The sequence below is a fragment of the Desmodus rotundus genome, chromosome 1 (genome assembly GCF_022682495.2).
Source record: "Desmodus rotundus isolate HL8 chromosome 1, HLdesRot8A.1, whole genome shotgun sequence".
Taxonomy (NCBI): domain Eukaryota; kingdom Metazoa; phylum Chordata; class Mammalia; order Chiroptera; family Phyllostomidae; genus Desmodus; species Desmodus rotundus.
Genome location: NC_071387.1, coordinates 188,971,944 through 188,984,556, shown reverse-complemented (window position 1 = coordinate 188,984,556; position 12,613 = coordinate 188,971,944). Strand labels below are relative to the sequence as shown.

Sequence of the window (12,613 nt, the reverse complement as noted above, 5' to 3'; positions counted from 1 at the left end):
TTATTGTATTCGTTTTAATACAAACAGCAGTAAATTGACTTTTACCCCATCCTCTATATATATCGTGTATATACAATAATTATATATGTAGAAAATACTGGAACAAAGTATACCAAAAATGTCGTCTCGTTAGGCAGAACTCTAGGATTGTATTTTATACTTTACCATTCTTTCCGTTACAGTATTTTTCAACAGATACATGCCAACTTTATAATGATTATTATGATTACATACCTAAAAATCATTACTCTATAGTAAAGGAATAAAATTGTAAGTATCATTATCGGTAGCAGCCAGCCCCTCCTCCTGCCTTGCACGGCACTTATGACCAGGAGTGACCCAGAAATGGTTAAGGAAACACCGGACTCTCGGGCTGCAGTCGATGTCACAGTCCACTGTGTCAAGCACCTGCTGTGTGCCAGGCAGTGGGGAGACAGCAGGGAGCAAACCACATAGTCCCTGCTTTCTGCTGAAAACGACTGGAACGGATTATACCGTTGTTTTTTTATGCAATTCATCTCAATATTTCCTGCCAACACCAATACCACTTGAATCTGTATCTTCATATTTGAATTCCTTAAAGCTCCTTTTCTCAGGACCGCATTCTGTTGGGGCTCAACAAAATTTGTTTGCCGAGTGTGTTAAAGTGAAAATGGAGAGAAATTGTTTCTATGAACATGTATGAACATGTCACCTCTTGTGTTAATTTTTAGCTAATAAAAAAAGCAATTATTTGTTTTATCAACTTTAATGTCAGTATACTGTGTCAGTGGATCTTTTAAGAATTTTGCTTATTTCATTGAGAATTTATATGTTTTCAGGATTCATCATTGATATCAACTGATGCCATTTATATAAATAAGTACCAGTTTGGATGGTGTGGCTCAGTTGGTTGGAACATCGTCCTGTAGCCAAAGGATTGTGGGTTCACTTCCCAGTCAGGACACATACCTAGATTGCTAGTTCAATCCCTGGTCCTGGCACCTGCAGTCCCCGGTCTGCCATGTATGAAAGGCAACCAATTGATGTTTCTCTCCCTTCCTCTCTCTCTAGAAGCAATGGAAAAATGCCCTCGGGTGAGGATTAAATAAATAAATACATACATACATACCTGTGACATTACTATAAATAAGTACCTGTGAGGTATCCTGAGCTGTTTTAGGGGGGACAGGGACAGTGACCTGCTAAATTTCACGGCCATTTTTTTTTTTGCAGCCTTTCAGGCTACCTATTAATTATTTAGTCAGGGTGAAAAGCTATTTCAAATCCATTGTAACAACTAATTTACTCTGTCTCCTGCACTCACCCAGCAGGACAGTAGCCCATGAAATGTGAGGTGAGGCGAGGCTTTGAGCCACGATCTCCCATCCTCTTACTGCACCGTCTTGAGTGTTCACAGTGCACCTGGCTGCAGGCCACTCTGGGATCTTCTCACCACACTGGCCTCACGGCGCACGTCCGTGGGTTTTAATCATGTGAGCGCATATAAGTGTATGCACAAATTCATGCCTCGTGAGTCCAGTTCTATGAATATTGAAAGGGGTGATGGGATACCTCCATTTTGCCAAGCTGGGAAACATCAGTCTCTTTCAGTGTTGGAAAACTTGGTAGTATAAACAAATTTTCTATTATAAAATAATATATCATGGCCTTACTATAACATAACATTACGTAATAAGTTATTAAATGACTTGTAATAATTTACTGTGCCCAGAATAACGCTTCCTTCCACTATTGCTGTCGTACCATTTATTCAGGGTTCACCTGTGGTCCCTTTGCCTTCCTGAGTGGAGCCTTCCCACTCACAGCTCATGTCTGAGGCCCTGAGCAGATGGACCTTTTGGCAGTGAACTACCCTAACTTCGCTGCTCTTCTCTATTTGTATCTAGTGTGACAGCCTAGCTCCCTTCAGGCCTTAATGGTTGGCACCGTATCACATATTTGGCACCCTCCTCCACCAGCCCCCCCACACAAACTTTCACAAACATTTAATTTTTATGAGCTTAATAAAGACTCGATTGAAAGTATTTTGTAACTTTGTGGCAGTTTTATAACTAAATTGCTATTTAGTGCTTCTGAACTGTACTGAGAATTTCCCAGGGTTTTTTGGGTTTTTTTTTTAAGTCTTGAGCTCTATTGTTGAGAAAATAAGATAATTATAATAAGCCTTAAAGTGCTGCTCCTGCCAAAGGGGTGGAGACTGCTACTAAAAATACCGTAAATAGGACAGTAAGGGACAATGGACAGAGGCTCCAGCTAGCAGTTTCGGCGCCCACACCCAGGCTGGCGATGATTGGTTGCAGCCCTAAATTACCGTGTGGTGTGATTAGTGCAATTACCACTTATCACCACACTCCTAATTAATTAATTTACTTGGATTGGACTTGAAAGTGAAGAAGTCACAGATTTATTAATGAAGTAAGCACATTTTATCCATCTGCTTTCATATCTCTATGTCGAATCTTTGCATGTAATTTCAGAACTTAACCAAGAATTTTTCCATAGGCTATTTCTTGGTATTTTTCACTTGGCAATTTGCAATCTTCTGCTACTATAAACTTATTTTTCAAAATTCTTGTTTCTTTTAGTGATGTCTAAACCCTAGGTGTTTTCATTTCTGTGCTTACTCTATGATGAGCTGAAACATTTATATAAATTAAATATTGATATGTCTTATAAATATGAGGAAAACTGTATCATAGAAAAAGAAAATACTAACTTGTGCACAGCCTAGGTGCTTTGTAACTATTCTGCTGATGTCTGATTGGACCCTTGCCACTGTTTTCAATTCTTGAACATGATAAATTGTTATGCATTTCTTACCCATATTTCTTTGGTGGTAGAATAAGTAAATTTGAATAATTTTTTTCCATAGGCTTTTTATTTATAAACACTTGACTAATAAATAGTTCTTATTTTTCATTAATTTCTGTTTGTACCCATGAATTGAGTCTTCTCACACTTGATTAAATCATGGTGTTTTTATTTTTTGTATTCCACTTTATTGAGATATAATGTACGTAAAGTACAGTGTTCCCATTTAAAGCATACATTTTTTTTAAAGATTTTATTTATTTATTTTTAGTCAGAGGAGAAGGGAGGGAGAAAAGGGGAGAAACATCAATGTGTGGTTGCCTCTCACACGCCCCCTAGTAGATACCTGACCTGGCCCACAACCCAGGCATGTGCCGTGATTGGGAATGGAACCAGCAACCCTTTGGTTCGCAGGCCTGCGCTCAATCCACTGAGCCACGCCAGCCAGGGCTAAAGCATACATTTTGATGAATTTTGAATTTAACACACCCATGTACCTACAACCACAATCAATGTAAAGGACAATTCTATACCCTAAGACTTATTTGTGCCTTTACCCAGCCAATTCCCAGCCCTAGGAAACCCTGGATCTTTCAGTCACTGTACGTAGGGTATAGATTTGTCCTTTCTAGGGTTTCATGTAGATGAAATCACACAGAACGCATTGTCCCGTGCCTGCCTTTTACTCATCCACGTCCCTTATGAGATGATTCGTTCCTTTTTATGGTGGGAGCATCCCATCGGGTAGAGAGCGCTGTGTTTATCGGTCACCCACTGATGGTCGCATTCGTTGTTTAAAGGCGAGTTAACCACAGGAAAGGGTGCAATAGAACGTAATGCCTGTAAGCCTACTGACACTAACATACTTAGAATTTTGTAAATTTTCTTCCCATCCTGATTTTATTATAGTTAAAAAATATGATGATGTTTAGTTTTTATATAAAGCAAAATATGCTCATGTTTCTGTATCTTGCTTAGAAGTTCCTCTGAAAACTATACACTATCCTAACAACTTTATTTACGCTCTCTGACTTGTGTAATTATAAGGCAGTTAGAATTCTTTTTTTCTGAAAGTGTTAAGATAATATTGTTGTGAAATTTTACAAAACTTTATTATTGTTGCCATTTTCCTCAGAACAGATTTTCATCATTGAAGTTATGGGAGATTCCTTGCTCCTCCTTTCCTTCCTTCCTCCCTCCCTCCCTTCCTCCCTATGTCCTTGGAAAGTGATAGAGTTGGATTGCTAATGAGTTCCTGAACTTTGGATTTGTTGGGTCTGTCTTTTAAGCTTGGTTGTGCAACCCGAGAAAGTTCCTTAACCTCTCTGAACATGGTAAGATTGTGTCCACACGTGGCCCAGCACAGTGCTGTCACTTTATCTTGTTTTCCAAAAAGATTATAGTCATTTACAGTACAAATGGCCAGTACCTAAATATCCCAGTTTCACCCATTTCAGGTTAATCCTTCAGAAATACTTTGCTAATTCAATTGAAGGGATCTCCAATTTCTTTGATTTGTGCATGTTTCATTTCTGTGAAGGAGAACATTGCTCTGTGGATTTGCACTTCCTCTGTAAGAGGGGCCCATTTTATTTTTGTTGCTTGTGTATCTCCTAGTATAGCTCTTGCTCCTTCCCTTACATTTTTTTTCTTTTAATACTGTTTCCCTGCCTATTGTTTTTGTCCTTTGTTTCCACTTCATTGTTTTTTCCTTGTAAAGAAATTATATGTCTCACATTTAAAAGTCTCCAGTTGTTTCCTTTTGCAGTTTCTATTGCTTCAAAGTGGTGCATGGTTTCCTTCTTCCCCGTCTCCTGTGGTCACTGCAGTGGTTTGGGTCCAAGTCTTCTTTGTGGGTCATTTTTAGCAGCATTGTTACCAATTCTGTCCTCCGTCGTTTGTGTGTGTTGGGGGGCAGGGGGTGCAGTTATTTCTCACATGAATGTGGCTCCTGAATCACAATAGAAAATGAGCAAATCTTAGATATGATTCAGAAGAGCCCTGGATAAATTAAAGTTGTTTAGATATTTATTTGGGAGCAAAGCTCCTGCAGGTAGGTGCCTATTTATTTCTATTTTTCCCCAAACAGCATTATATTAAGTTTCATTTACTATCCAGAGGACAAGATAAGACCCTAAAACCCTTTTGGAGCAATGAAAAGCAGAGATACGATGAATGCCTGGGGGTGGTAGATCCAGATTTAGTCCCATGCCACCAGTCTCTGTTATAAAAGGATCAAAAGACTCTCTCATCTGTAAAGTTCCCGGCAGAATTTTGTTCCACCTCCTTTGGTCCCTGCTGTGTTTAACCATGAAGATAAGCCCCAGCGTTTACCAAGGAGGACTCGGATGAAATCTTACCTCCCCAAATTGTTCACCCCCTCCCCAATATTTTATATGTAAGAAAATACGTATTCTGTTATGCTTTGATATCTGTAGCAAAAAGTATTTCTTGTCACCACCATTAGTGTGACTCTCAGGTATTTCTTTTGTGGCGTAACTAGGAGGCTTGCACACTGGGCAGATACTTGTTTTTATTTCATCGCTTGTTTTCTGTCTTAGCATTCCACAGTTCTTAACATCACGTTCTACATGTACCTGAGTGAAGTCTTTATCGTTTAAAAGTGGTCATGCGCCTGTTCTTTTCCTGACTTTCAGAACAATACCTAATAATTTTATTGAGTAATGAGCGTTATTTTCATTTTCTTTAGCATGAAAAAACAACATAAAAAAATTAAACACATTAATTTTCTTCCAGACGGCAATGGATGTAATGCAGTTTAGCAAGGAAGAAGTTCGGGAGGTTTTGAGGTTGCTTGCTGGCATATTACATCTTGGGAACATAGAGTTCATCACTGCTGGTGGGGCGCAGGTCTCCTTCAAAACGGGTAAGAGTGCCCTCCTTCCCCTCCCCCCTCCTTCCTTTCTTCCTTGGCTTTTTCTCTGAGGAAACTTAGAACTGAAATATTTACTGTCCGGCCTTTACAGAAGGAGATTCTTGCCTGCTGAAATAAAGAGCTACAGAACTTGTATCTGGTGTGAACTGTCAGCTGTGAAAGGGTTAAACATTTGAGACATTATTGCAAATGGGATGGTGGTTGTGTTCTCCTTCCTAAGAAAGAAGGAGAGGGGGCCGAATGAGAGGAAATGCGCGTGACGGGGATGAGACGTGGGACATGTGTCGCCATAGACTTCCGTAGTTACTGATGGTGGCACAGTGTCGTGTTAGCACCGGTTGTTTCTGAGCCAGGGCGCTTGGAATGTGGCCTGGTGCTGCCTCAGGCTCCTTCCCCGCATTGTTTATCCTCAGCACTGGCAGCCTCTGTCAGTGAGGTGCCTAAGCCATGCGTTGTCCAGATTAAATGACTTAATGTGCACAGAGCTATGTCCGTTGTTTTCCTGGAGTGGTTTCTGTATTTATTTTTAAACTATTCTGATGGAAGCAATACAGGTGGGCGGGAGGCTGGGGACTGTGAAAAGCACGAAGCGGCTCAGAGGAGCCCAGTGCTGTGGGTCAGCAGGGTGCAAGCACCTGGCCCTGGCCCCTCGCCCTAATCTCAACATCGTGGAGAGCCCCACAGAGCGTTTTAAAAAAGAAGTGAGTTCTATCTTTTGATGTTTGTAACATTAGGAATTGAAACTGAGGCATTTAAAAATTTCATTCCAAAATAACTGTAATAAACCCATTGCGTATTTAAATATATTTTTACTTGACTTTTCAAAAAAAATTAGTACAAAGAGTAACATTGTCTTACATTTTTGCAACTTCCTTTTGATATCTAATATAATGTAGGACTGTTGAGATCCCTCAGGTCATGTAGCTGCTAGAAAACTCACCTGTATTCTGGTCAGGGAATGAGAATAAGAAAGCAAATAACCCCTTACTATTATTATTATTGAAAATAGTTGACTGTACAAAGCCCTCTGACAGCGTCTTGGGGACTCCCCTCCTCCTGGGGTCTCTGGACTACGCTTGGTCTAAGCACCACGTTCTTTGCTAAAACCTAGGACTCCATGAAAGGGTGGATAACTTACCAATAATATCTGTGTTCCACGAACAGTGCCTGAGGGATTCGATGATGTTTTTGCTTTCATGGGTTGCTGTGTGTGTTTGGCTTTGAAGCCATTTGGGGTCCCATGGCCTGTTCCTTCTCAGACTGGGAATCCACGTTCGCCTTGTTCTTCATTTGCAGCCCTGGGCAGGTCTGCAGAGTTACTTGGGCTGGACCCAACGCAGCTCACAGACGCTCTGACCCAGAGATCGATGTTCCTCAGGGGGGAAGAGATCCTCACGCCTCTCAACGTTCAACAGGTACACGCACCCTGCTATCAGAGCTCATTTTAAATGACACTCCTGGGGTTTCTGATCCATGGCTTCGATTCAAATAAGTAACTGCAACAAACCATTCAGATGAGTTTGGTTCATGCTCAAAATAAAGATACCCACACTGAGAGGAATAAAGTTGTTGAGTTGTTTCTTAGAGATGGTGTAGTGGAGTCTAGTAAGAGGGCCGGGCCTGGTGCAGGTGGCCTGTGTCTGAGTCCAGACTCTCCCACCCTTTACTGTCTGTTCTCGGGGAGTGTGTTCGCTGTGCCCAGCTGGGTCCTCCAGAAGACAAGGATCATTATCATATCCAATTCAGAGGGTCCTTGTAAGGCTCCAAATAAAAACTGCATACTAAGTACCCAACAACTGGCAGAGAATAAGAACCAAGCAGACATTAACTAGAGTATGTTGTATCACTTATTTTTGCCTCTGCGACGGCCTTGAGCCAGTTATGTGCTCCAGCCCACGTAGTGCCCGTTTCTTGATTAGGTGAGTAAAAAACGCTAACCATATCTCATGAAGAAAACTTCCGTGTGTACAGAGTAAAATAGGAGAAGATAAAAATGGAAAAAAGGGTCAGTCTTAATTATTGTTTTAAACCCAATATGTATCACTCAGGTTCTTACCTGTGACTCTACGTACGACATTGACTTCAGAACCTGATATTTAAGGGCGTTCTTGGTGAATCCTACCGTAAAGTAACTAAGCAAGCTCCAGCTTATCCTTTCTTTCAAGTCTGTGTTGTCCTAGATGGAATTGATTGACTTGACATCGAGTACTCAGGTGCTACCCCTGTTTAGTACGTCTCCCCCAAGGACTCCCGAGTGCAGTGGGGTGGGGCGGACTTGCTGGCCTGGGCTGTTCCTGGTCCACTGTAAACGGTGACCACGTCTGCTGTCCCCTCAGGCAGTAGACAGCAGAGACTCCCTGGCCATGGCACTTTATGCGCGTTGTTTCGAGTGGGTGATCAAGAAGATCAACAGCAGGATCAAAGGCAAAGATGACTTTAAATCTATTGGCATTCTTGACATCTTCGGATTCGAAAACTTTGAGGTATGCTTCCAATGGGTAGGATACATGAATTCTTCCCTATCCACTTTTGGCTGCTCTTCAACAAAATTTTTGTAACAAACACTGGTATTTCTCTCTGCGGACTTTGTCTTCCATCTCTATGTGTAATAGAACACTAAAGATACATTTCAAATGGTTTCTTCCCTTAGGTTAATCACTTTGAACAGTTTAATATCAACTATGCAAATGAGAAACTTCAGGAATATTTCAACAAGCATATTTTTTCTTTAGAACAACTAGAATATAGCAGGTGAGCACTCAGGGGATTCTATTTCTATTTTTGTAAAAATGAGCCACTGAATTAGACCGTTTTAAAGCTACACGGTACTATAAGTCAGCCCTGTTTAATCTTTCCACAGGGAAGGATTAGTGTGGGAAGATATTGACTGGATAGACAATGGAGAATGCCTGGACTTGATCGAGAAGGTAAGATATTGTTGAAGAGTTGCTTCAGTCCCAAGGGTGCCCAGCTGGGCTGATTCATATTTATGGGAACGAAGTAGCTTGTGTGAACACGCACATCAAAGATGTGAATGTTTCCAACACAATGGACCATTTGGAAACAGAAATGTAAGTGTGCAAGGTTGAATTTAAATACTTGGCTGCTTCAAGACTATTGTCTCATGGAACTCAATATTTTAGAATCAGCAGTGTGCAAATCCACTTCACTTCGACTTTAAGTCAACGTTAAAAGCTTTGCCAGTACCAATAGCAGACTGGCCAATTGAAAAAGTTTTGTCCATGAACTCAGTTTTTGGGTTTTTTTTATGTCCATGTGGAATTTAAATTTATTGGATTTCTATTCTGAATTTTTCCAGTCTAAGAAATTACCATGCTTTTTCTTTTAACCACTTACTTGATAGAGAGGAAAAAAGCTCTAAAACTTTTTGAAGCACACATTCAACCTGTAATTCATCTCACCTTTTTTTCCTCTTCTAGAAACTTGGCCTCCTAGCCCTTATCAATGAAGAAAGCCATTTTCCTCAAGCCACAGACAGCACCTTACTGGAGAAATTACATAATCAACATGCTGTATGTCAAGACCTTTGAATTTTTTCTTATGTTGGGGCAGCGAATCCATGGATTAAGGTTACAGTATACGAGACCATTTCAGTGCTGCTGGCCCCCATGCCTCCTACATGTCCTTATTTTTTTCTCAAACCAATGGAGCTCTTCCTGGATTGCTAGAACTAAATTAAAACAAGCCGAAGACATAGATTTGTCAGAATTTCCCCATGTTTAGTTTACGAGTATAGAATTTTGTATTTTTCGCCTAGTGCAGTGGCAGACAAGAGGGACATGGTTTTCAGTACGTGTATCACCTGCTGTGTATGATATATGACTGGTTCCGAAACTCTTTTCACTGTCATTAGTTTTCTCTGCAAGTCAGTGGAAATCAGTTAGTAAACGTAGGCATTGGTATTTGTTTTTGTTTTTGTTTTTTTATTAGAACAACCACTTTTACGTGAAGCCCAGAGTTGCAGTCAACAATTTTGGAGTGAAGCACTACGCTGGAGAGGTAACTTCTTAATTATGCTCCTATTGACATTTGCCCATTGGGTATTTAAAGAAATAGTAATTTCAGACGCCAATCATAACTGTATTGAAATGACTTTATTGGTCTGTCTTTAAAGGGAGATACTTATGAGCTGAGATGACTCTTTTGATCAATTCCACCTTCTTGCATTTATTTTTTTAAAACCAGGTGCAGTATGATGTCCGGGGCATCTTGGAGAAGAACAGAGATACCTTTAGAGATGATCTTCTCAACCTGCTAAGGGAAAGCCGGTATGTCAGTCTCTTCCCTAAGACATCATTAGCAAGCAAAGTAATATTTGTGCAAATGCTGTTAATTCATAAATATAGAAAAAAATTAATAGAACGCAACTTAATCTGCTATCTTCTTCCCTGGGCAATGTTTCATCAATAAAATGACCAAGAGAGAGAAAATATATGAATAGCAGTGACTGCCTTTAATGAGGTGCTGTAAAACGGCAAATCCACCAGTTAGATACTGTTGTTATTCCTGTTATGCAGACGAGGAAACGGAGACCTGAAGCAGTTAGGTGACTTGTGTAAGATCCCACCAGTTTTGGCCTGGGGTGCTTGGCTCAAGGACCTGAGATCTTAACCAGATGACCCACATTTTCACAACACACTTAGAGCTGTGGTTAAGTCGATTTCAGCCCTGGGTTTGCAGGACCCCTCTGTCTCCAGTTAGTGTGGAGGCTGTCAAAAAAATAAACAGGTAAAATTCAGCTAAAATTAAAAAAATTAGTGCACATTCATTTATTCATTTATGAATTGTCAATTCACACCATTAAATTAATAGTTGATTAGTTTAGCCATTTGTATATATTAAGCCAGGAGGCTTTGTGAGAGAGAAAGGGAGAAAAACAGCCCTGTGTTAAAGGTTTCAGTATCTGTGTCAGATCCAGAGTGAATCTATAACAGAAACAAATATTTCCTATCTAAGGAAGGAAAGTAGCACAATTATTTAAAAGTTGTTAATTAATACTTTTTGGAATGTCAAGGCCAGGTGGCCACCTGGTCTCTTGCATAGCTGTTAACTATGGGGAAGGGAGCCCGTCTGAAATGTCAGCTTAGAAACTCAGAATTGGAAGTGTTCAGTCTTTCGATGTGCTTTAAGTCACCTCTCTGAAGATTCCCTTTATAATATTGTCAGCCCTTTTTATGTTTAGATGAGGTTTTAGGCCTGTAAAAATGGCAGCGTTTTAAAAATACCATTGCGTGTTGTCTGTCACGGCAGTTTCTTAGTCATTAGACTTAGAGTGATACATTTCAATAAAAGCAGCGTCTTGGTGTTACATAGAAGCGTTTTGTTGTACTGAAAGGCTCACAGGCCAGGAGATCAGCAAGATGGTGTTTTGCTGTCACACGTACACTTTTTTTGTGATTGGAGTAAAGAACTCCCTGTTTCAGCCCCAGGTTTCTGTCTGCGACCTGGGGGACTTGGGCTGTTTGTTCACTCTGCTCTCTCACCTTTGACATCTGTGACATTTCAATGGAATCAAGGCTTCTCTCCACAGGGCTCAAAGTGCTGTCAGAGAACTTCAAAGAGCGAGCGTGAAATAGCACCCTGGAACAAAAGTGAACAAGGGTCGGGGCACAGTGAGAAGTGGCAGGGGAAACGCTGGCACTGCCACTTTGGGAGGCGCAGCTGCCCAGACCTTGTCCCTACCTTTCCTGGTCTCATTGAAGCCACTAAACTGTCCCCTACTTTACAGCTAACAATGTCTTCTGTGCATGGCTATTTACTTTATTAGCAGGGGCAATGAATTCTATACAGCTTCTCAGTAACATCTACAGCATCAGCACTTACCATGTGCCAGGCACCCGCTCAACCTTTTGTGTACATTTTCTCATTTCATTCTCACCCCCGAGTTATGGGATAAATTCTAAAATTACCCCCATTTTTTGGATGGAAATACTGAGACCTAGTGAGAAGCAAGTATCCTGCCCTAGTCACACAGCTAGGAAGCAGTGGAGGCAGGATTTGAACCCCAATCTGCCTCACTCCAGAGTTAGCACCTTCCCACCTGTTAAGTGATTGGATGTTGCAACACTGTGAGATGAGCAAAGCAAATACATCCCTTCTGTAGACCCGGAGACCAAGGCTGCAGGAGCTTAGGGGCTGCCTTAGGAAGCACAGCGCTTCTAACTGGCTTGTCACCCTGGGTCGCCTGTCATTTGCATCACAATCCACTTTTCCTCTGCAAGACTCCAGTGCTCTGAAGGTGGCCACTGTTTTTTTTTTGTTTTGTTTTTTTCCAATGTCTAACACTTTTGGCAGTGGTTGGTTTTAAATCTTTGGAGGCTGTCTCAGCTCTTCCAGGCTTCGATGTGTTACTGTCAGTGGGAAAATGCATTATAGTTACAGTAATTCAGCACCTACTAATTGGGTGTGTGCCCCTCACGGTCCTCTGCTCTTTGCGCTCACAGATTCGACTTCATCTATGACCTCTTTGAACACATTTCAAGCCGCAATAACCAGGATACTTTGAAATGTGGAAGCAAACACCGGCGGCCCACAGTCAGCTCCCAGTTCAAGGTTAGTCTGTGCTGCTGGCCTTGGTGAGGCCATCGTTTTTGTGATTTAAGAATTGAAAATCGGAATTAGGAACAAGAACTCCATGAGTGTGTGTTTTTCTTTTATATCATCCTTTAGACCAGAAATAAAATACAATTCCTTCTGCTTTAAGGATAAAATGTATTTTTTCCTGAGCCAAATGAAAACATACAGATTTTTGTTGTTGTTGTCAAAAATAAATAGCTACTTTTTCTAAGTATATGAAATAGCAATTCTTAAGAATTACCATGTGGGATTACTCTGGTTTGTATTAAGATGATCATGTGAAAATAGTGTACATTTATTCCCATG

General features: G+C 40.8%; 1 protein-coding gene across 1 annotated transcript in view; it reads left to right on the top strand.

Annotated features, from left to right (window-relative positions):
• Window positions 1-12,613, top strand: part of MYO10 (myosin X) — a 189,983-nt gene that overhangs the window by 110,472 nt on the left and 66,898 nt on the right. Inside the window, exons 10-18 of the mRNA XM_024578421.4 lie at window positions 5,572-5,701; window positions 7,007-7,125; window positions 8,047-8,193; window positions 8,361-8,461; window positions 8,571-8,637; window positions 9,151-9,243; window positions 9,662-9,730; window positions 9,917-9,999; window positions 12,175-12,283. Coding sequence (XP_024434189.2) covers window positions 5,572-5,701; window positions 7,007-7,125; window positions 8,047-8,193; window positions 8,361-8,461; window positions 8,571-8,637; window positions 9,151-9,243; window positions 9,662-9,730; window positions 9,917-9,999; window positions 12,175-12,283 — 918 coding nt within the window. The remainder of the gene's footprint in view (window positions 1-5,571; window positions 5,702-7,006; window positions 7,126-8,046; window positions 8,194-8,360; window positions 8,462-8,570; window positions 8,638-9,150; window positions 9,244-9,661; window positions 9,731-9,916; window positions 10,000-12,174; window positions 12,284-12,613) is intronic.